We start from the raw sequence: 21,030 nt of genomic DNA, 5'->3' as shown, positions 1-21,030 counted from the left end.
TGAGGTTCTTTTTATGGGTTTTATAGTTATATGTGAGAATGCTTAGAATAAGAACATTTTTAGCCATGAGATGTAATTTTTAAAGATGCTTATTTACAGAAATCAATATGGAGCTGAATAATTGCTTGTGTGCACGAACAGAGTGGAAGATGTTGTACAGGAAGTTACCAGTGTAAAGAAGCTTCCGGACACAGTGGAACTGCTGAGACATAGAAGCCACATACAGAGGGGTTCCCAGATGAGGAATGTCTTGATCAACATCTATGCCCCAGGATATCAGGATTTCCAGACATTCATGGTGACCTGCCAACACAAAGTACAGGTGAGTTTGCGTTTCCCGAATACCTGTTCCCCACCCTCGGCAAAACGTATACCTCCACCTAGGCTTCTCCCTGCAGTTATTGACTATAAACAGGGCACCGCATGTTGCTGAAGGAGCTTTCCCCCCTTGTCACTTAAGCTGGGGTCACGGGTACCTTTGCTGGCGGCCTCGTGTGTAGGGGAGGGAAGACAGGACTCCAGCTGGGGTTTGGCGCCGTATTCCAGAAGCAGTTCTGTGCAGCTGGGGCTGCCTTGTGAGCACGCATTGAATAATGGGGTCACACCGTCTATGGTGATCGCATTTACCTAAACCAAACCAGAGCTCTGAGAATGAGAGTCACAGAATCATACAGCATTCGCTGTCAGGCATTTAAAAACAGGTACGTGACCTGGGAACAGATAATTGAGAACATGTGGCCAGTGAAGATGACAAAGGCTATTTAGCTCACACATATCCACAAGCAAAGCTTAAAAACTACAAGGATAAATAGAAATATGATGTGGTAGATAATCCACAGGAGTGAGCGTGCAACTAGGGGAATCATGAAAAAGAAAATACCCGAGAATCAAATACACAAAAACGGATTCAATGATTAGGTACTCTGTAATTAGGAAAAAAAGGTACAAATGTCATAGTGATGACAGTTGTGGTGAAGCCATTTTGCTCGTGGCAGTTGAAATTGGAAATTCCATTTCTGAGAATTTATCTTAAAACAATCATTCAAAAGATGAGCAAACATTATAGGCATAAAGATGTTCATCCGTGGCCATTTAGAATGACGAAAGCAGCAAATAGCCGAAAGGATACTCCGTATCAAGCAGCATGCTACCCATTCTTTTGCAATGACTGGAAATCCTGCTTAGAGTGCAAGGGGGCGATTGGAGAGCTTTATTTTTGTTCTCCTATTTTTGAAAACTACAAAGAAGGAAAGAGAAGCAAAATGAGCCCTTTGCTTGATTCTCTTAGCCGGTTGATGTGGAAACGGTTAACGCTTCTCAGAGGCACTTACGTTAGCTCCAGCTTGCAGAAGTGTCCTGGCACAGGCCACGTGATCTCCAAGGCAGGCCTCGTGTAACGGGGTGACGTGGTCTATGGTTACTGCATTGACGTTATAGCCCTAAATATGACATCAATAATTTTGAAATGGGAGCAAAACGTCAGAAAAAATCCTCTCCATAATTGTCATTAGAGGGCGATATCAAAGATCGGAGAATTTCAGGCAAATCAGGTTTTAGTTTAGCAGGAATGGCCAGTTGAAATGCCCAGAGCCGGCCGGTTGTCAGATCCCCGGAACCAAATTGTTGTAACCCTCTTATCTACACCCCATCCTGCCTTGAGTAGTGTGCCCAAAGGATTCTGAATGTTTTCTCTAAGTTTTGCTTTCTTAACTTTTTTTCTTTTTGTCTTTATGAATTGTTTTGGTTGCTGTTGTTATTTTGTCTTTTGTTTTGTAGAACTAAAGACTGTTTATAGGCTGGATCACCTGTTTTGATGGGGGGTATAAAATTTCAGGTCAGCCTAGACGGGGGTAAAAATAAATTGTCTTAAGTTGCTCCATGAATTTTTGTCACTAAATAGGTATGACTACGTAGGGGAGAAAAACCTTTTTTCTACTCTTCTAGGTTCTTTTGGCTGGTCTAATAATCAAACTGACATAAGACCGATGAACAGAAGAAAAACAAGTTTAATTTCATATGTATGGAGGCCCCATAGGTATAGGACCTAAGAAGTTGTCTGACGCAGGCTGTTTATGTAATTTTATAAACAAAGAATCAATTGTTTGTGAAGATTTGACGAGACAAAAGGATTTGGGCTCGGAGTAGCAACTTAAACGTAAGTAAAGTTTGTTTATACAGCTTCCTCCGCCCCAAATTCGCCTTCTCTGGTGATAAGGATACTCACCATCCTCCCAGCATGGGGAGGATACCTTCCCTGGGAGCTTTGTTTCCTGCTTTCAGGGGGACAAAGGAGAGGCAGAGTGTCCTTCTTTATACTGGCTGTTTCTCAAATAGCTTTAATTCAAAATAATCAATATGCTACCTGGGCATATTTTGGGGCAGCCTGTTCTGAACCCCATCAACTAGATTGTATGCTAGTGGTTAAGAGGTCTGAATACGGAGTCAGTTAGATGTGGGTTTGAAGCTCCATAATGCAGTAATTATTTTAATTTAGACGACTACTCTAACCGCTAAATTTTAGGGTTATCATGAGGATTCAATGAGATGATACATGCAAAGCAATAATGATTACAATGCCCAGCATATAGGAAATGTTTGATTTTATCTTATTATTCAATGAAAACTAAGTACAACTTAAAATATTTTTATTCCAATTAAACTAATGATATCAGACTAAAATAATTAAATATTGCTAGGATATGAGATTCCTCGCCTTCTTGCTATTTTTGGTAATTCATTGTCTATTGACAATCATTCTAAGCAATATAACGGGAAGATTTTCATGGCCAAATCCCCGTAACATCTTACAGATTACCATGATCTGTAATAATACCAGAATGGACACGAAGAATCTTAAAATGAAGGCAAGAAAATAAATATCACCCCAAATCTCTGTCACTAGCAAGTGGCAATTTTTAAGATCCCTTAAATTATCCTTTAGGAGGTGTTGAATTGGCTCGCCCGCAGCCAGACTTGGAGAGCTAATTCCCAACTGCTGCCCACTAAGGTGACCCGTGACAGGAGCCTCTGTGAAGGTCAAGATTCCGCCTCACAAAGCCTGGCCGGGGGCATCCTCTGACTCCTCTCGGCTGGCCTATCCATGGACATGAGCTACGTGTTGAGAAATATCCTAAGATTACCCTCCTCTCCGAGAACTGCATGACCCTTTCAGGGCGGTTACCCTTTAGAAGTTAGTGACATTTTTGCAGTTTTCACTGTAGTTTTCATCAAGTGATGGGCAAACAGCATAGTCACAGGATTATCCCAGAACTGGAAGGCCGCAGGGAGTGCCTGCACCCTCACTTTACAGGTGAGAAAAAGAAGGCTCAGACAGGCTGTGATTCACCTCGGGTGCCAGCCTGGAATCCAGGTGCCCCAAGCCCCCGGCAATGCTGCTTCAAGTGGGCGACAGCCCTTCCTTCCCTCGGGAGTCATCCGAGAAAATTCCTGTCTCCCCGATACTGGGAGGCACCAGGGCAAGGACTTCCAGATCTGGGTGTGCATTTAAATCACGCTGGCCAAGGCACAGTCCTTTCTACTTCAATAAGGAATCTGTGCTTTTCATTTTTTCCTCAGGTGAGTCAGATGAGCAGACAGGTGTAAAAATGATGGTTTTGTAGCTTTCGTAGGCAAATCCCTGTAACATGCTACAGACCACCGTAATGTAAAAAAGATTGTTTAGGCATCTGGTCTGATCACCCCCTCTTGGATATTTTATGACTGAACTAAGGCTGCAATTAGCTGTACACGTTGTACTGAGTTAAGCATATTAAAAATGTGTAATGAATAATACATACCTCCAATTACTTCCTGCTTAAATATGACTAGCCATGAACAAATATACTGTATGAGAAATTTGAAATAGTAAGACATAAGACTACACCGAAATATTTAAAAAGAAGTTTCAGAGATGAGTGAGAAACTGTGAACTTGGCTAATAATATGAGTTAAAAAGACTAGTAAAATTTATTAAGCAATTTTATTATTTTTGAGTTGATTACTATTGGCAACAAATGTTCATACGCTCATGGGACAAGGGCATATTTTAAACTACACGTTGTATTTTACCTGTGATAATAATGTTCTCAGAGCAAGAAGACGACCTTGACTTGCTGCTTCATGAAGTGGTGACCGATCTGCCCAGGAACCTGCCAGAAAAGAAAGAAAACAAAAATCTGTGAGTCAGAGTAAACCCTGAGAGATACAGTTAATTCATGCGGAATAGACATTATTGAGGCTCTGTGTTCAGCGAAGTGACCAGGATGATTCACCACGTCCCAGAAATTCCATGCTGATCTAAGGGACCCCGATGGGCAGTTTCCAAACCCAGAGGGCTGTGATGCATGTTCTGGAATAGGCCTATCCCAGACCTACTGCACCTTTTGGATTCCTCTCCAAAGAAGAGAAGGATTAAAGTCACTAGATCTGCCCCAGAAGCCCCCGTTTCGTGGTTTTTCAGGCAGACCCCAGAAAAACAAGTTTTTGCACCATCAGCAGAAACGCGGCAGCGGGCGTACCGACCTCTCCCCACCCCTGCCCACGCTGCTGTCCCCCTGCTCTCCGCACCCCGACGGTGGCCTGCCCTTGGTGGGAGGGGCTGCAACTCTGTCAAGAAGCTGAGCTCCAAGTCCTGAAGCTGCAATACGCCGGGCGGGTCCCAGAAAGGCGGTGTCACACGCTGGGAGGGGCAGACTGTCACTGGACTTTTGGTTTTTCGGTGTAACTTTTTATTTTATATTGGAGTGTAGTTTCAGGTGTGCAGCAAAGTGACTCAGTTATACGTATACATGTATCTATTCTTTTTCGAATTCTTTTCCCATTTAGGCTGTTACGTAATAGTGAGCCGAGTTCCCTGTGCTATACAATGGGTCCTTGATGGTTCCCCATGTTAAATACAGCGATGTGTACATGTCAGTCCCAAACTCCCCAACGATCCCTCTCCGCCACCCTTCCCCCTGGTAACCATAAGTTCGTTCTCTAAGTCTGTGAGTCTGTTTTGTAAGTAAGTTCATTTGTATCATTTTTTTGAGATTCCGCATATAAGTGATATCATACGATATTTCTCATCGGTGTCTGAAATGGTGCTGGGAGCACCAAGGGCTTGCTCGGGGTCACTGATTCTCCGTGTGCCAGCAGTGGACGGATGGAGGTACCAAAGCCTCCAAACCTGTGCCCTGGTGGATAAAGCCCTGACCTGTCACGCGCCCCGTGGCCCCTCTTCTGACAGGCCTTTGGCACCTCCCCATTAGGAAAATCAGCGCCCTCCCATGTAGAAGCCCCCTTTTCCTTCTCTCCCAGGCTCCTCTCAGCACCCAGCCAGCACCCACCCATCCACCACCTGCCCCTCCCATCCCTCCCCCCGCTGTGGTCCACCCAGGTGGCTTTATAAGATACTGGGTTGGTGCACAGTGATTTCCTTGTAGGCAAGACCAGCATTGTCAGTTTTATTTAATGGACATGAGAGATCACCTTAGAGTGATTAAACACACAGACTATGCAAATCAGAAAAACACTCACTTACAGGGTATCATTGGCTGATAAAGTAAAGCAATGCTCACAAGACAGAAAATCTTCCCGATGTAATGTGATGGTTTGCGAATACCTGTCTCCTTATCTACTACCCTTTTTGTGGATCCGTAGGGTGCAATAAATATAAATAATTTAAAAAAATAAACTGCTGATCAGTCCTAGTGCAATTTAAATAAAGTCACTTAGCTGTTGGTCAGAAACATAAATTTCATGAAAAGCATGTGTAAAGCTTGCTTATATAGGTCAGGAAAATTATTGGAAACATAGTAGGGTGTTGTACTTTTAGAAACCACTTCATTATTCCTACACTTCGTACCTTTGAAAATGTCCAGACATATACCTATGCTTCTGTATGATGGTCTTACAGTAGAACTTTGCCACAAGTGAGGTCCAAACAATTCCACTGGCTAAAATGTGGGTCAGATATCACAAGGTTAATGAAATGACCCAGTGAACCCCGTATAGAGGGCAGAAGTCAACTGACAATCATCAGTCTTTTTATATCCAATGATATTATGGGGTATTATTGAAAATACAAACCTTTCTTTTCCTTACGGCTGATTTTCGAGTGACGGAAATCACAGCTGATGTTGAATAGTGTTTACTACGTGCATGATACTGGTCTAAGCAGTGTGTACGAATCTCATTTAGTTCTCACAGCTCTTTGAGGTACATTAATTAATAATAATGTATTAATAAATAATTAATAGTTCTGTTTTAAAGTTGAGGAAATGAGAGCTGTAGAAGAAATGAAAACATTTAAAAAGCGTCACATAGTCTAACTCCAGAGCTGATACTCTTAGTTACAACTGCACTGCCGTTGTTTTGCCTTTCCATCAAGCAGTATTTCCTGCTTATCCAGAAGATTACTAAAGCCAACATCCAGATCTTAGAATTCTCAACTGAACAAAGAGTTACTGTTACTAGTTTCTGTGTATTATTTCTTTCCAGTAGGCAACACTCCTGTACTTTATTAAAAGCAGAATTGAATTAATGCACCCCAGTAAATATTTGTTGATGGGACAAAATTTGGCGGCAGAATAATAATTTATAAGAAATTGAAACATTATGTTCTCACTAAATAAAATGCAAAAGTCACTATCATAAATAATATTCTTTTGGGGAACAACTGTGTTTCAAGTTCCACCTACGAAGATAATATTCAATGCTCTAAAAATCATACACATCTGTTTGTTTTATCATTAAACAACTTGATTGCAGTGTGAAACTCTAGAGGACTTCAGAACATATATCAGTTTTCATTGTGACTATTTAAATAAGAAAATTATATTAACTTTCCAAACTGACTGCACGTATTAAACCTCTATATTCAGTTTAGCCAGCAGAGCAGTAGTAAATTAATAGGGTTTTAAGTAATCAACGCTTAAATATATGTTTGAAGTTAAATATTCATTTATAATATTTATAATGATCATGTACTCCCTCCTGTATAATGGGTTAATAAATTTCATTATCCTTAATTTACCTCTGAAAGCTGTATGCTGAATTGTACGATGCCGATCGGTGATCACCACCTATTCTTCTGTTGTCACTGGCTAATGTAGCAATTAACCAGATGCTGGGACTGGGAAAAGCCTATAGAAATGGCCATTTGGATTCATTTTGGACTCATCTCTTTCTAGTACATTATGAAGACATTTAAGGGGCAGCAAAACTAACAATATTTGCAGCTGAGGGTACTAGATATTCCTGTTTTGCATACAATTTATCCACCGAAACGATTGCATTAGTCTTCTGAACCATTTCAGCGTTGCTTGCAGATGTTCAAAAGAGAGAGAAAAGCAGGAAAAGGGCCATTTAGAAACCAGGCCACTCCAGGGCCAAAATAAAGAAATGCAAGTATTCGTTGAATTTACCATCTCGTCACAACCCGGGCTCTCCCCCAAGACTGTCACATAGCTTTCTGTCCCTGCTGTCATCTTCTTGATCACCAAGTCCCTCATAGTGGAAGAAAAAAAAAACTGAAGCCAGACTTTTGTAGGTGCATTTGCTATTATCTCTCTTCATATGACCTCACTGGCATGAACAAGGAGTTAAGTGTCACACAATCTGCAGGAGAGGGGGGCTGGTGGTCAGTGAGAGAAGCACCGAGAATATATAGTGTTGGATGAGGGCTCCCTTGGCCCATCAGGCAGGGACCAGGCTTCTAAAAGCCACCGCCCTGTTACTTCCTGGGATGAACTCAGCTCTGCTCACCTGCCTTAAACAGGACCCCTGTTGCCTGTTGTGCCTTAAAGAAGGAGGTGGGCAGGAGCAGGAGGAGGGGGAGAAGGAAATGGAAACCAGAAGGAAGTGAGAGACCAGGTGCGGCTTGGAGCCCAGAAGTTCACGGAGGAAAAAGACTGAGGGGCCGGGAAGGCCTGGCTTTGCCCCCCAGTTTGGGGCGGTGGTCTTCGGGAAGTACCTAACCTCTCTGCGAGTCACTTTGCTCATAAAATAGGAAAAACACTACCTATGAGACAGGATTGAGGGCAGGTTAGCAATGAGCATGCTAAGTGCATGCCTGCCATGTAAATGCACAAATAATACCTAGCATTCTTCGTTAAGTATGAACTGATTAACAGGGGACATTTTAATATGAATTTTAAGGAACAATCCTTTTTTCTCCAAAATTAGGGAAACTCAAGCCATAGATAACAGCATCTATTGACCAAAATGATTTTCAGTGCTATCAGCTTAATTAAATAAACCGTATAAAGCGATTGAATGATTTATAAATGTTTTTAAGCCAACAGTCAACACTGCTGCTGTATTCTTCTTTCCTAAGTAAGCTATAAGAAATAAAGTCATGTCAGTCCATTAAAGGAGTAATTTATAGTACATGCTTGAGGTCAATGAAAAAAAGTTTTTGTTTTGAATTCTGCTTGCTTAACTTCCAAGCACCCCCCTCTCATTTTCTTCCTTATAATTCTTTAGATGAATTTCTATAATTAATCTGATAACATGTGAGAATCAAAGGATACATCATGCCCCAGTTTCCGCTTTGAACTAAATCTTCACCCCTCCCTGTTTCTCCCTTTCAATATCTGAAATTTAGCAACTGCAAATTTCCATTCAAATGTGTTCAATATTAAATATCTTACCTTTCAACGCGGATATGCTTTATAGTAGAAAGATTTATAAGCTTTCTCAAGACCAAACAGAAGATAAACATCTTCATTTGCAGCAACTTTTTAACTATACAATCTTGTTAGACTTTAAATTGGGTATCTAAGATTTTTTAAAAATGTTCAGTTTAACTCCTTAGGATAAATCATTCAGTGTGAAAATTGTTTTACAAAATATCTGTAACTTTCACCAGCTAGTCTAATGTCTACGGTTACGGTCTCACTGCAGCAACAGTGGAGGTGACCGCCTATATTTAGAAACAACACCGGCTCCCAGGCAGCTGGTATATCATTTACAGGGAGAGAGCCTGCCCTGTTCTGTAAACATCACCTTACCAGAGCAAAACATTTACGTTCTTAGGTATTTACAGATTGCTGGGGGTCTGTACCATACCTAAATCACCATCTCCCCACGGCGCTTCAAGCCAGCCACTGTTGAGGTAAATCCAACTCATGTCTTTTTTTGATCAGCAATAAAAAAAAAAAAAAATCACTTGCCATGTGCTAGCTCTGTTCGGCCATTTTATGGAGCTCTAAGCTCCTTGTAACATGACCTTTCACCTCCAAAAAGAAAAATAGCTTTTGAAAAATCTGATTTCTTTTCAAAATTGCCTTTTCTTATTGCTCACTGCCCTTTGAGAAACTGGCTTTTCCTAACTCATTTTGTTTTCTCCTTACAGTATGTGCTGTGCAATGAAATAAAAACATTACACTTAGATCTCTGCTCAGGGCTCTGATGAAACCATTTTAGTTTTCAGAAAGTCTTTGCCTTCTCCCCATCCTGGTCCCATCCGCAGAAGTGGAAGCAAGACTCATAGGAAAGCAGACTTAGCAGTGGTGCAGATGGCACTCTGGGATTGGGTCACACCCAGTTTTCCTTAGTGGTCCCAAACAGGAAAGTCAGGGCAGTTATCTCAAATAGGGGATTACAAGGAGAGGTGAAGAGTAATGACATCTTCATATATGAATCAGAGTGCAACACGCTAATACGCTTTACAGACTGTCGATCTTAAATCAGCAGTCCTCCTCATGATGGACCTGGATTTACCGTGAAGTTCAGAACCCCTCACTTTCACGGCCACTTTCTAAGACTCTGTATGCAGTTTCACGTTATTTGTCTTAAAGAAGATCCAAAGATGTGGCTAAGCTTCAGATTCAACAACATCTGACCCATCCCTAGTCACAAGTTCATAAAATACTTTTAAAATCGCCAGAGATTTACTGACCCTTACTGTGTACTTTTCTGTTTAGCAGATTAACAGAGCCACATAAATCCTGGAGGACGTGGTCGATTAGTGGGGAAGTAACGTGTTGCCAAAACCAATCTCGTCAAAGATTGAGACCGTCCTTGTCTTTCCCTTCTCAGAACATGTGCTTGTCTTTCATTTCCTAAGAACAGTGCTCGTCCGGATCTGAAACCACCAGAGCGAGCTGTGCCTTGGGAACTCCAGGTATATGTACTGACTTGCACGGATGGGCCACTTCCTCTGACTGATTTCCCGTTCACGGTCTAGGAGCCCTCTTATCTTATAAGAAGACAGGGTATGGGCCCGAACAGGAAAAAACCACAGATAAGTGAAAACATCGCTGTGCTTTATCTCAAGAAAAAAGACTAAATTTTCAACAGAGTGAAGAGAGTGGTTTCCCCCATGAATATCCAAAATCAAGAGAGAAAGGCTATTGAAGACGCTTTTTAAAAGCTAGGGCTGCTCTTGGGAGGGATGACTCCATCATCCCAATTAACCCTTAGTGACCACTGGAGCTGCGGACAGAGCCTGCTGGGCTTCATGCCAGAGACCTGAGGTCAGGGTCCAGCACAGACACTAGTTATGCGAGCTTTGGTAGTAATTTAACCTCTTGAACCCCAGTTTTCTCAACCATAAAGGGAAGGATAATTCTATCTCCATCGTAGGGTTGTAATGAATGTGAAAGTACTTAGCACATTGGTACTAAACACATTTGAAATATGACAAACCTAATTCTGTATTAAACAGGTACCTCCGTGTATCTGTCCCATGAGCTTTTTACTACATCTTCTCAACAGGAGATAGAGTAATTTACCTTATTTAAGATAACAAAGCTTTAGCTCATCTTATTCCTCTTACATATATCTGTAGGAGATATAAATGGATAGGAAATGGTCAAAATTCAGAGACAATTATCACATGCATAGGGATCGCTCTCCAAACCATAGCTCTTACCTGGACTCCCTTACGAATTTTAGCGACACATCACGAAATTGACTTCTGGACATTCACGTAGATATTTTGCTGGCATCTCAAGACATTTCTAAAAGCAAATTCATCACCTTTCTCTCAAAACCAGCTATTCCTTTTTGCTTCTCGATTGCTTTATACAGTGTTAGCTTTCCTCCTGTCACCTGGCACTAATAATATGGTCTTCAATTTAAGTACAACCGTTTTCAGGGGAACTTCATATGTATTGACTATTTCCTGTGCTTTTTCGCAGGGAGGCAGTTATTATTAAACGAGGTACTTCTTTGTCATCTTTTATTTTTCACGGATCCTCATCCCAAGCTCAGTCCTTGCATCAATCTACACTCACTCTCGGGGGGATCTCTTCTGGTCCCACTGATAAAAATATTATCTACATGGTGATCATCCCAAATTTATATCGCCAGACCAGCTCTCTCCGCTAAATTCAAGACGTGTATTTCCAGCTGGCTCTTCAACTTCTCCGCTTAGATATCTAAATAGACAATGCAACTTAACATGCCCCAGACTGAACTCTGGCTGTGATCCTCCCAAATCTCCTCCCTATCAGTAAATGGCAACTCCATCATCCAGGCACTTCGAGACCAAAAGCCTTTGTGTAATCCTGAATTTGTCTCTGTTTCTCACACCCCACAGGCAAACACCAATAAGTCCCTTTGCCTTGACCATTCAAATATAACTCAGCTTCGACTATTATCTCATAACCTCCACTGCTACTACCCTAGTCCAAGCCACCATAACCCTCGCCTGACTTACTGCAAAAGCCTCCTGACTGGTCTGTTTCCACCCATGCGCTTCCAACAGTCTGTCCTAAACACAAGGATCTCTGTAAAGTCAGAAAGACTCCGATGGCTTCCTTTCTCACCCAGAGTAAACTCCAAGGAACTTATGACCTACGAGGGTCTCCAGGCTCCTCTCTGAGCTCAGTTCTACCCCTCCTCCGTGTCCGTGGTCCTAGTTCAGCCACGCTGAACAAACAGACCATCTGTGCTTCTGTCGACTCTGCCTGCGGGGCTTCTTTCTGAGATACACACATGGCTTATCGCTGACTTCTGTTCTCCACTGGAAGTGCCTCATGGGACAGCCCTTCCTTGACTATGAGAATGTCCTCCCCGCCCCCTCTCCAGCACTCTTTCTGTCTCATTTCCCTGCTGTGTCTTTCTTCATAGCACTCATTACCAGATCTTAGAAATCGGGACTTGTTGCAGTTTGCTCACTGCCGTATCCCCAGTACCTACCACGTTAATGGCATCTGTTGATGGATGAATGTGCAAAGTCACGTGAGTTGTAGAGGCTCTTTAGAGCTGGGGTGCTCTGACTCCTAAATTCATTGGTTCTTAAACCGTGCCAGGCCTCTCGCTGTCCCCATCAATGGGCCCTGAGACTACTTCCTTAGGCAATAATCTTGTGCCTCACATTCATCCACCATTTATTCATTCATTAAGTGGTGATCTATCTACCAGGCGGTTTTGACCCTTCTGGATGCTGGAGATACACAGAGATGAATGAAGTATGCTCTGCGTCCTCCTGGATTCAATTTGGACTCTACCCTCCCAGGTGGTTTTCCTGACACCATTCTCTATCTCACCAATCTTGCCTGAATGCTGGAGTCCTGGCTAGCTAGCCATAGAGTGCCTTTTGGGAAATTGGAAAAGGCGCCCCTGTCCTGGGGCAGCTAAGCGCCCCGCTCTGGGCACGCATGCTCCGTCCTCACAGCAGCACGTGGCTTCCCTGAAAACCCCTCTGGAGTCTTGTCGTTCTCAGGCTCAAAAACGTGCCCGCCCCGTGTCCCCCGCTGAAGATAGTCCAACATTCTGATCCTGGAATTAAAGGTTCCCTACAATATGGATTAGATCTTCCCCTTTGTTCTATGTTCTACCGCTGACCTCCACATACCCTCATTTAAGCTAAACTGGACGGTTGTGCATGTTCCCCCAAACAATCTCTTTTCCTTCCTTTTTCTATCATCTTCCCCCCAACTCAATTCTCTTTTTCATATCGCAGAGTAACTTGTTGAGGTATATCTGTGCTTTGGTGCTTGTTTTTCCTGCCCAGCTTCCAGGGGCTGATTAAGTCCAAACAGGAGAAGTGGCTTGAAGACAGCTTCTCTTAAGTGAAGAGTTAGGCTCCTGGCTGGGTGGGTGGGAGGGGGGAGGTACATTAGGGTGAGAAGGAGAGAGAAAAGAAGAGGAAGAAGAATAAAGAGCGGGGAGGGGACTTGTGAGGGAGGAGGAGCGAAAGGAATAGACAGAGAGCAAGAGAGAGAGTTTACTCGTGCTGGCCCTGAGTAAGAGCAGGAACCCAAGTCCACGCGCTGGCTGCGCCCGAACGCTGATAAGACATAGGAAGCGGATGGGCCCTAAGCTCCTGTTGTCCCCACCTTCAGGACAGAGTTACACGCTTTAGTTTGGCGTGGAGGCAGTTGATTTGCTGGACCTTTTTCAAGGGATACAAGGGGCTTGAACAATGGGTTCATCGGGGGAAGCGTGTGGGCTGACGGCCGGCTGTGCCTCCCTCATGGGGCTGGATTCAGCTCCAGCCTCTGTGCCAGGTCTAAGGGAGAGGATGGCAGGAGATGTGACTGAAAAGACGGCATCCCCAGGAAGCTTAGGGTATGGAGTTTGAGGCCAGATTTAATCCGGAAGCTAAGCAGGCTGCCATTTTTGACCATGTCAGTTCCTGGAGTCAGATTCTTTCTCACCAGACTAGAATGGGCTTCTGCCTAAGCTCCATCCCGCCCATCTTGCAAAACCCAGCTTAAAATCTTCCTCCTCCCAAAATCCCGCGGATAGCCCCAACAAAAGTGCCCCTTCTCCTCCTGTAAGCCTCAGCTCCTTCCAGCACGGCTAGTACAGAGTCTGCAAACTCAGATTTTCTTAAATCAGAGTCTCACTCACCGCTGTTCTAGTTTTTCTGCTTTCTCAGACATAATCACATTGATCCTCACAAGAACCCTGTCTGAGAGGCCATAGGGAGCTGTGTATGGGGGTTAAAGAATGGGCTGTGCAGGAAGGAATGTCTAGACTGGACCTCTGACTATCACAAATTTGCTAATGCAACTCAGTAAATTTCTTTAAATTTCAGTTTGCTCATCTATAAAATGGGGGCGATAATATCTACATTTTCTAGTTGTTGTAAGGGTTAATGGGCCCCATGTGAGAAGTGTTTGACACAAAGCATGCCCTTAATAAAACTTGCTAAATCTTAGTAAAATTATTATTTTCATTGTATGGAGATTCAAAGTGCTATGGACTGAATGTGTCACCCCAAAGTTACCATGTTGAAACCCTAATGCCCAACGTGATGGTGTTAGGAGATGGAGACTTTGGGAGGTGCTTAAGCCATGAGGGTGGAGCCCTCACGTATGGGATCAGTGCCTTACAGAAGGGGCTCCAGAGAGATCCTTAGCCCCCTCACCATGTGGGGACACAGTGAGAAGGTGCCAGCAATGGGCCAGGAAGAGGGTCTTCATGAGAACATGACCGTACAGGCACTCGGTCTGGGACTTCCAGCCTCCAGAACTGACAGAAATAAATTTCTATTGTTGATAAACTACCTTATCTGTGGTATTTTGTTATGACAGCCTGAATGGATTAAAACAGGACTGAATTGTGTGCTCCAAATTTCTATGTTGAAGCCTTCACATTCAATGTGTGTTTGGAGATAGGGCTTTAGGAGGTAATTGGGTTAAATCAGGTCATGAGGATGGGGCCCTAATCCGATAGGGTTGGTGGCCTTATAAAAAAGAAAGATCTCTCTGTCTCTGTCTCTGTCTCTCTTCCATGATCAGCACCAAGGAAAAGCCATATGAGCGCAAAGTGAGAAGGTGGCTCTCTAAAGCCAGGAAAAGAGTGCTCACCAAAGTCTGACCATGTTGGCATCTTGAGTTTGGACTTTCCAGCCCCTAGACTGTGAGAAAATAAATTTCTGTTCTTCAAGCCACCCAGTCTAAGGTATTTTGTTATGGCAGCCTGGGCAGACTAAGACAGAGATTAAATGATTTGCCTCAAGGTATAATCAGTAACTGACAAAGCAGGAAACACACTGGGTTCTTTGGAATGTTCAATGAAATTTTATGATACAACAGTTTCTCTTCAACCCCAGAACTCATAGTGTACTGTGTGGGCTGTTAATCCATAATGGGCCTGTAAGAAATATTATAACTAACTAACTAATTCAACAAGTGAAGAGTTACCTCCTGAAAGTGAAAAGAACTGTGGAATTCTGTTTTCTACATTTTCATATAATAACAATAATGTATATTTGAAGTAGTAGCAACAATATAGCAATACAGCAACAATAGCTGTATTCTTATCTAATTATAAAAGTGGTACGTTAAATAGGACAATAAATACATTGTAAAACACACAAAAAATCATAATGCCATTTTCCAAATATAACCATGCCAAACATTTGTTGTACATCCTTCCCAACCTTTTTTCTAAATATACAATTTTTAATCAAGATGCAACCATACTACTTATATTGCTTTTAACCTTTTGTTTTCATTTATAGATATCACATGGTCATTGTTCCACTGCACAAAATATAATTTTATAATATTTTAAATGATATTATAAATTAGTCATTAAAAATATTGTAGAATTGTATGTCGTTGTATAGGTACACTATTATTTACTTAGTTAATCCCCTACTAAATGATGTTTAGGTGGCTTTTAGTTTGGAGGAATCAACATTACTTCTTATCTTTGTGAATGTGTCTAATTATCTTCTTAGGGTAAATTCTTAAAATTTCTACACATGTCATCAAATTACCCCCAGCAAGACTGGACCTATTTACATTCTCATTAGCAGGCAGGAAAAATTTGAATTAAATCTAATGAATGTTTGCCAAGACATTTTCCTTTTTTTTCAATTGAACCATGGACCATTTCTTTTTTTGTTCTATTTTCAATATGTTTAAGCTGTGTCAAAGAGGACTGTGTAAAACTACATCTCCTTTACACAAAATTAGATTTTTAACATAATTTGAAAGCTTATTTTCAACTTCTTCTGGAGTCTGTCTTCAGTGACGACGTGTGAGGCTCATCCAGGTGAATGAGTTTACTTAATTTTAAATTTTTTACCACCCTATCCAACTCTGTTGCTCATAACTCTGGTCAAGCAGGTATTTAGATAACTGACTCTTCATGTAGGAAATGGCAGAATAATCTTTGTTCTACGATAGTTGCCTGCACTCCTCCTGGACCTTTAAAGAGTCTGAGAATGATGAGACTATTTATTACTGCTTCCCTGCAGCTGGCACAGTGCCCAGAACATACTAAGTACTGAATAAACACTTGTTGAACCATTAACTTGTCTTTGTAGTCACACGCTTTTTATCTTTATTGACAATCTTAATGTTAAAGAGAAATTAAAAGGAAACGTACTTTGGGGTCAGGGGTGAGGGGGAAGAATCAGGTTGCTTTCTCGGTCTTTTAAACAGATATGGGAACATATGTATATGTATAACTGATCCACTTTGTTATAAAGCAGAAACTAACACACCATTGTAAAGCAATTATGCTCCAATACAGATGTTAAAAAAAAAAAAAAGAAATGATAGTGTTTTATCCTACTTAAAAATTTGTTTTGCATGTTTTCTAAATTTATAACAATTTCTAAATAATATTCATCAGGCCCCAACCATTATATAGTAAATACAGCTTTTACACTGTGGGGAGTAGGGGGTCACTTTTATGTCTAAACCTGTATTTCCAACTTTTAAGTCTATCATCGACCATACTGATGTTCTACAAAAGTTGACACTTATTCTTTCAAAAAAGAATCTCCTTACACGGCTGCTTTTCGGTACCGTGCTCATTCTCCTCGATAGCGTTCCTATTTTTCTAGTATTAAAATTAAGAGCTTTGCGCCAGGGCGCTTTAAGGAAGTGGTTCTCTTCATTTTCTTGCCTACATCACCCTCCTACTTTATGGTTCAATTTAAATGATTTGAAATTTCCAGATTTAGTTGCTTGGCAACAGTCTTTTCCTCCTTAATAGCAGCTTTCCTTGTTCCCACATCAACTTAGAAACACCTGCTGAACGGGAAAGGTAAACAACCCAGAGTGTTTACTGCACAGTCATAAGGAAGAGTCCACGGGTGCATTTCCCACACGCTAAAAGGGGAAGATACAGTGCAGCCCTTTGCCATGCCATACGTTTACATGTCAGAGTCTGCGTTCTGGAAAGCATCCACAGCTTCAAGTTAGTATTTGCAAAAACAGGTCAATATCGTTTATTTCAGGACACCAACAGACTTGCAGTGGCTGCTCTACTAACCTTGACTGGTCAGAATACTCCAGCTAGCTCTTCGCTTAGAAGAGCATCCTTCTACGCTCGCTAGCCTTCTTTTCGGGAGGGTCTGCTTAACGCAGTTCCCTTCAACAGCACTGTCTGTGGGCATAGTGGGGACGACGTTTCTGCCCAGACAACCAGATGGCACAGTGCAAGGGCTCCAGACAGAACAAAAAGGTCAGCGGCTGGATTTCTAACTACTTTTTCCCTTCCCTTCGGGCTTTCACAGAGATTCCTGTGTGCTGACTGGAGGATGGCCTCCACACTGAACTCAGTTCAGAAACACGCGGAGCAGGGCTGGTAGGGGTGGGACTGGGTCAGAAAGGCAGTAGCTTTTCTATTTTTAACGTGGAAACTCGGCTGCTGCCAGCGGAGTATTTAACTATCTGAGTGGCACAGAAAGTAAAAACGTGTTAAATTGCCTTTCCTAGTCGGAAACAGAATAGAAACTGAGCCCTGTCTTTAAAACGTGAGCGCCTATTTGAAATATCTATTGATACAAATCAATCCAATGTAGAATCGCCCGTTGATGATAGCAATAAACAACGTTGCAGCCAGAAAGCTCAATCGTGGCCGGTGACCACAGAGTCTGTCTCCTCCATCCTCAGAAATAAATAGTGTATGTGCCTTAGGGTCAGCTGGTAGCTAGCTCATGTTTTCATCTTGTAAGGATCTAAGTTTAGAATTGGCTTCCGTACAAAATCACAGTCTTCCTATTTATATAGGCATAGCTCTCTATTGTGATTTTTTCTGGAGGTCATTTCTAGACCAAAAGACGTCAGCAGTCAATTTAAGTTCAGCTGAGATTTTTCACCCTAAAAGGCAGAGGAAAGGGTAGCTGGAGAGAAGAGAGGAAAAACCGAACATGTGCCTGGTATTTTTTGCTGGCGCGTAAGACTGAACAAGGAACGTGGTCCATGACTGAGCCAAGAGCAGTGGCTGAACCATGAGAGGGCACCAAGGATTAGCTGAGCTGGTGATCCTGTTACATGGTATTAACCTACTGAGATTGGTCTAGATGAAAAATGGTCACAGATTCTATTATCTATATTTTTCAATCACTATTACCAGGGTCTACCTTCTATTGGTATACACAGAAAAAAAATCATTGGGGGTACTGCCTTCTTATAACAAGCTGGGTAAGAGAAAAAAACATCTCATGAGTAAGATAATTTCCCCCTGTTCATATCTGCTGTTGCATTTCATTGCCAATATTTACTTCAAAGTTATCACGAATGAATACCAGGAATATCTTTTCCTTATCTTGGATTGATTTCTAATCCTCGGAACTATGTGACCTGGGGCAAATAGCACAATGATAACTCAGTTTCCTTTTCTATAAAATGAGGAGCTTGGAGAAGATGGTTGTTTTCTGGCTCTAGAATTCTTTGATTCAGAGTCTAGGACTAACATAAAAGGGCAGGGTGGTATGTGAGCTTTGGGCATATTATATCACCACAAAGGAGGCCAGACACTCCCAGTAAACCTGGAACTTGGGGTCAGCTCAGCGGAGGCTATCTGCACGGGGAAGACATTCCTAGGTGGTGAGAAAACCTTAAAGGTAGTCCAGGAAGGGGCTTATGGAGGCCAGCATATTTACAGGAGCCAGTTGTCATGAACCACTGGCCCTCTGCCCCGACTGGTACCCATAAGGGGAGTGCAAGGACCTACACAAGCCACACAGTGAAAGTAAATACTAATTTTTGTTTCTAAAAGAAACTTCAATTTTAAACTTTTGACTTTTTGGCTTTGCGCTTTTCTTTTGTTATTGTAAAATAAACATGGGATGCTTTCTTATAAGAATTGAGACATTTTTGGTCTTAACAATCTTGGACCTCTGGTCTTCTAATGGCCTCTTCCTACGTCTGTCTCCTACACTATGTTGTGTACTCTGAGTACATACACCTGTTATTCAACAGGTCCACCACTGCACCTCTTACAATGGGCAGTCAAAAACTTATTAGTTTAAAATGTAATTTGCATATGGAATTCCCAAGAATACTTTAAGAAGGCTTTCTATAGTCCATGGGGGGTAATAAGCAAATTTCCAGTGCAGGGGTGGGGGAAAAGGAGCCATTGCATTTGACCATAACCACATACTTAGTTAACTGAGGTGTGTGCGGCCTGCAGAACACATATAATAATTCCCATAAATAATCAGGTGGATCAAGGAGATCACAGTTACTTCTTCCAAAAAATTTTAAATACATCAAAAGTATAAGTAGTTTTCTAAAGTGACTCTATGGAATTGAAAGAAAATGTTTCAGTTTATTTACTGGAGAAAATAAAGGACGAAAGATTGCATCAGTTATGCACAGCTGTATGATTTCATTAAAATATGCACAGTGAAGTGAATATGTTTGGCACAGAATCATTTAAATGCTGGGTATCTATGATTGTATAAATAAGAACTCATGGTGAAATCTCCAGACATATAGAAGCATCTAGCATCTTGCCTAGTGTAAATAAAAAAGTGGATTAGATCAACTGCAGGATATCACCAGGCTCTGTGAGTAGGCAGAAGTTTTAAAGAAAGCGGTATTGATAAAACAATAAGGAAAATAAGAAAAATTATTTCATAGAAGATAATGAACTCTGAACATGTCTCAGAAAAAGTATCTGAGATAGACTACAGATTGGAGATGGCATGCTATTACTACCCACAAAGGCTAAAATGAAATTTGAACCCTTGTAAGAAGGACATGGGAAATGAAACAGGGTAATTTTATTCCCAGGAGCCGTTCCATTCCCGTTTTCACAATGCTAGTGTATCTGAAAACATGGGGACCTGTGTTTAGTGTGGTTGCCAATCCTCAGTGATAAAGTGACACTAAGGTTGCAAAAGCTTCAAAGAAGGACACTGGAAATCATCGAAGAGACAGAGCACTTCTACAGGAGAGAAACCTTATTACTTTTAGATACTTCAAAATGGAAAGTTGACATATAAGAGGGAATATGATAGAAATCTACATAATCATACAAGTCACAGGTGTGAATAAACTTTTCAAGACATTCTGAAATACTATGAAGTTAGATCATGTTCTGACAGTTTTAAAAGCTAAATTTGGGACACAAATGTAAACTCTTAAATAGACATTTCTCCAAAGACATACAGATGGCCAAGAGGCGCATGAAAATCTGCTCAACATCACTAATTATTAGAGAAATGCAAATCAAAACTACAATGAGTTATCACATCACACCAGTCAGAATGGGCATCATCAGAAAATCTACAAACAACAAATGCTGGAGAGGGTGTGGAGAAAAGGGAACCCTCTTGCACTGTTGGTGGGAATGTAAATTGATACAGCCACTATGGAGGACAATATGGAGGTTCCTTAAAAGACTGAAAATAGAATTACCATATGACCCAGCAATCCCACTACTGGTCATATACCCAGAGAAAACCATAATTCAAAAACACACATGCACCCCAATGTTCATTGCAGCACTATTTACAATAGCCAGGTCATGGAAGCAACCTAAATGTCCATCGACAGAGGAATGGATAAAGAAGATGTGGTATGTATATACAATGGAATATTACTCAGCCATAAAAAGGAACGAAATTGGGTCATTTGTAGAGACATGGATGGACCTAGAGACTGTCATACAGAGTGAAGTAAGTCAGAAAGAGAAAAACAAATATCGTATATTAACGCATATATGTGGAATCTAGAAAAATGGTACAGATGAACCGGTTTGCAGGGCAGAAATAGAGACACAGTTGTAGAGAACAAACGTATGGACACCAAGGGACGAAGGGGGGGTGGGCGGGATGAAGTGGGAGATTGGGACTAACATGTATACACTAATATGTATAAAATAGGTAACTAATGA

At 41.6% G+C, this 21,030-nt stretch overlaps 2 protein-coding genes across 3 annotated transcripts in view; one reads left to right on the top strand and one right to left on the bottom strand.

Annotated features, from left to right (window-relative positions):
- ASB5 (ankyrin repeat and SOCS box containing 5) overlaps positions 1–21,030 on the bottom strand; it is an 87,351-nt gene that overhangs the window by 4,935 nt on the left and 61,386 nt on the right. Inside the window, exons 1-5 of one of the 2 annotated variants that reach the window (XM_059909218.1) lie at positions 9,052–9,127; positions 4,069–4,148; positions 1,332–1,439; positions 477–627; positions 169–303 (exon numbers count right to left, since the gene is read on the bottom strand). In XM_059909218.1, coding sequence (XP_059765201.1) covers positions 169–303; positions 477–627; positions 1,332–1,439; positions 4,069–4,148; positions 9,052–9,112 — 535 coding nt within the window. In that variant the 5' untranslated portion in view covers positions 9,113–9,127. Of the gene's footprint in view, positions 1–168; positions 304–476; positions 628–1,331; positions 1,440–4,068; positions 4,149–9,051; positions 9,128–21,030 lie in introns of those variants that run through there. The other variant, XM_059909217.1, reaches the window with a different exon arrangement.
- Positions 13,358–21,030, top strand: part of LOC132356727 (uncharacterized) — a 58,059-nt gene continuing 50,386 nt past the window's right edge. Inside the window, exon 1 of the mRNA XM_059909802.1 lies at positions 13,358–13,503. Within this exon, the coding sequence (XP_059765785.1) occupies positions 13,358–13,503 (146 nt within the window). The remainder of the gene's footprint in view (positions 13,504–21,030) is intronic.

Source organism: Balaenoptera ricei, chromosome 21 (genome assembly GCF_028023285.1).
Source record: "Balaenoptera ricei isolate mBalRic1 chromosome 21, mBalRic1.hap2, whole genome shotgun sequence".
NCBI classification, from domain to species: Eukaryota; Metazoa; Chordata; class Mammalia; order Artiodactyla; family Balaenopteridae; genus Balaenoptera; species Balaenoptera ricei.
Note: the sequence above shows the minus strand (reverse complement) of the source record. Positions and strands in the feature narration are given on the sequence as shown.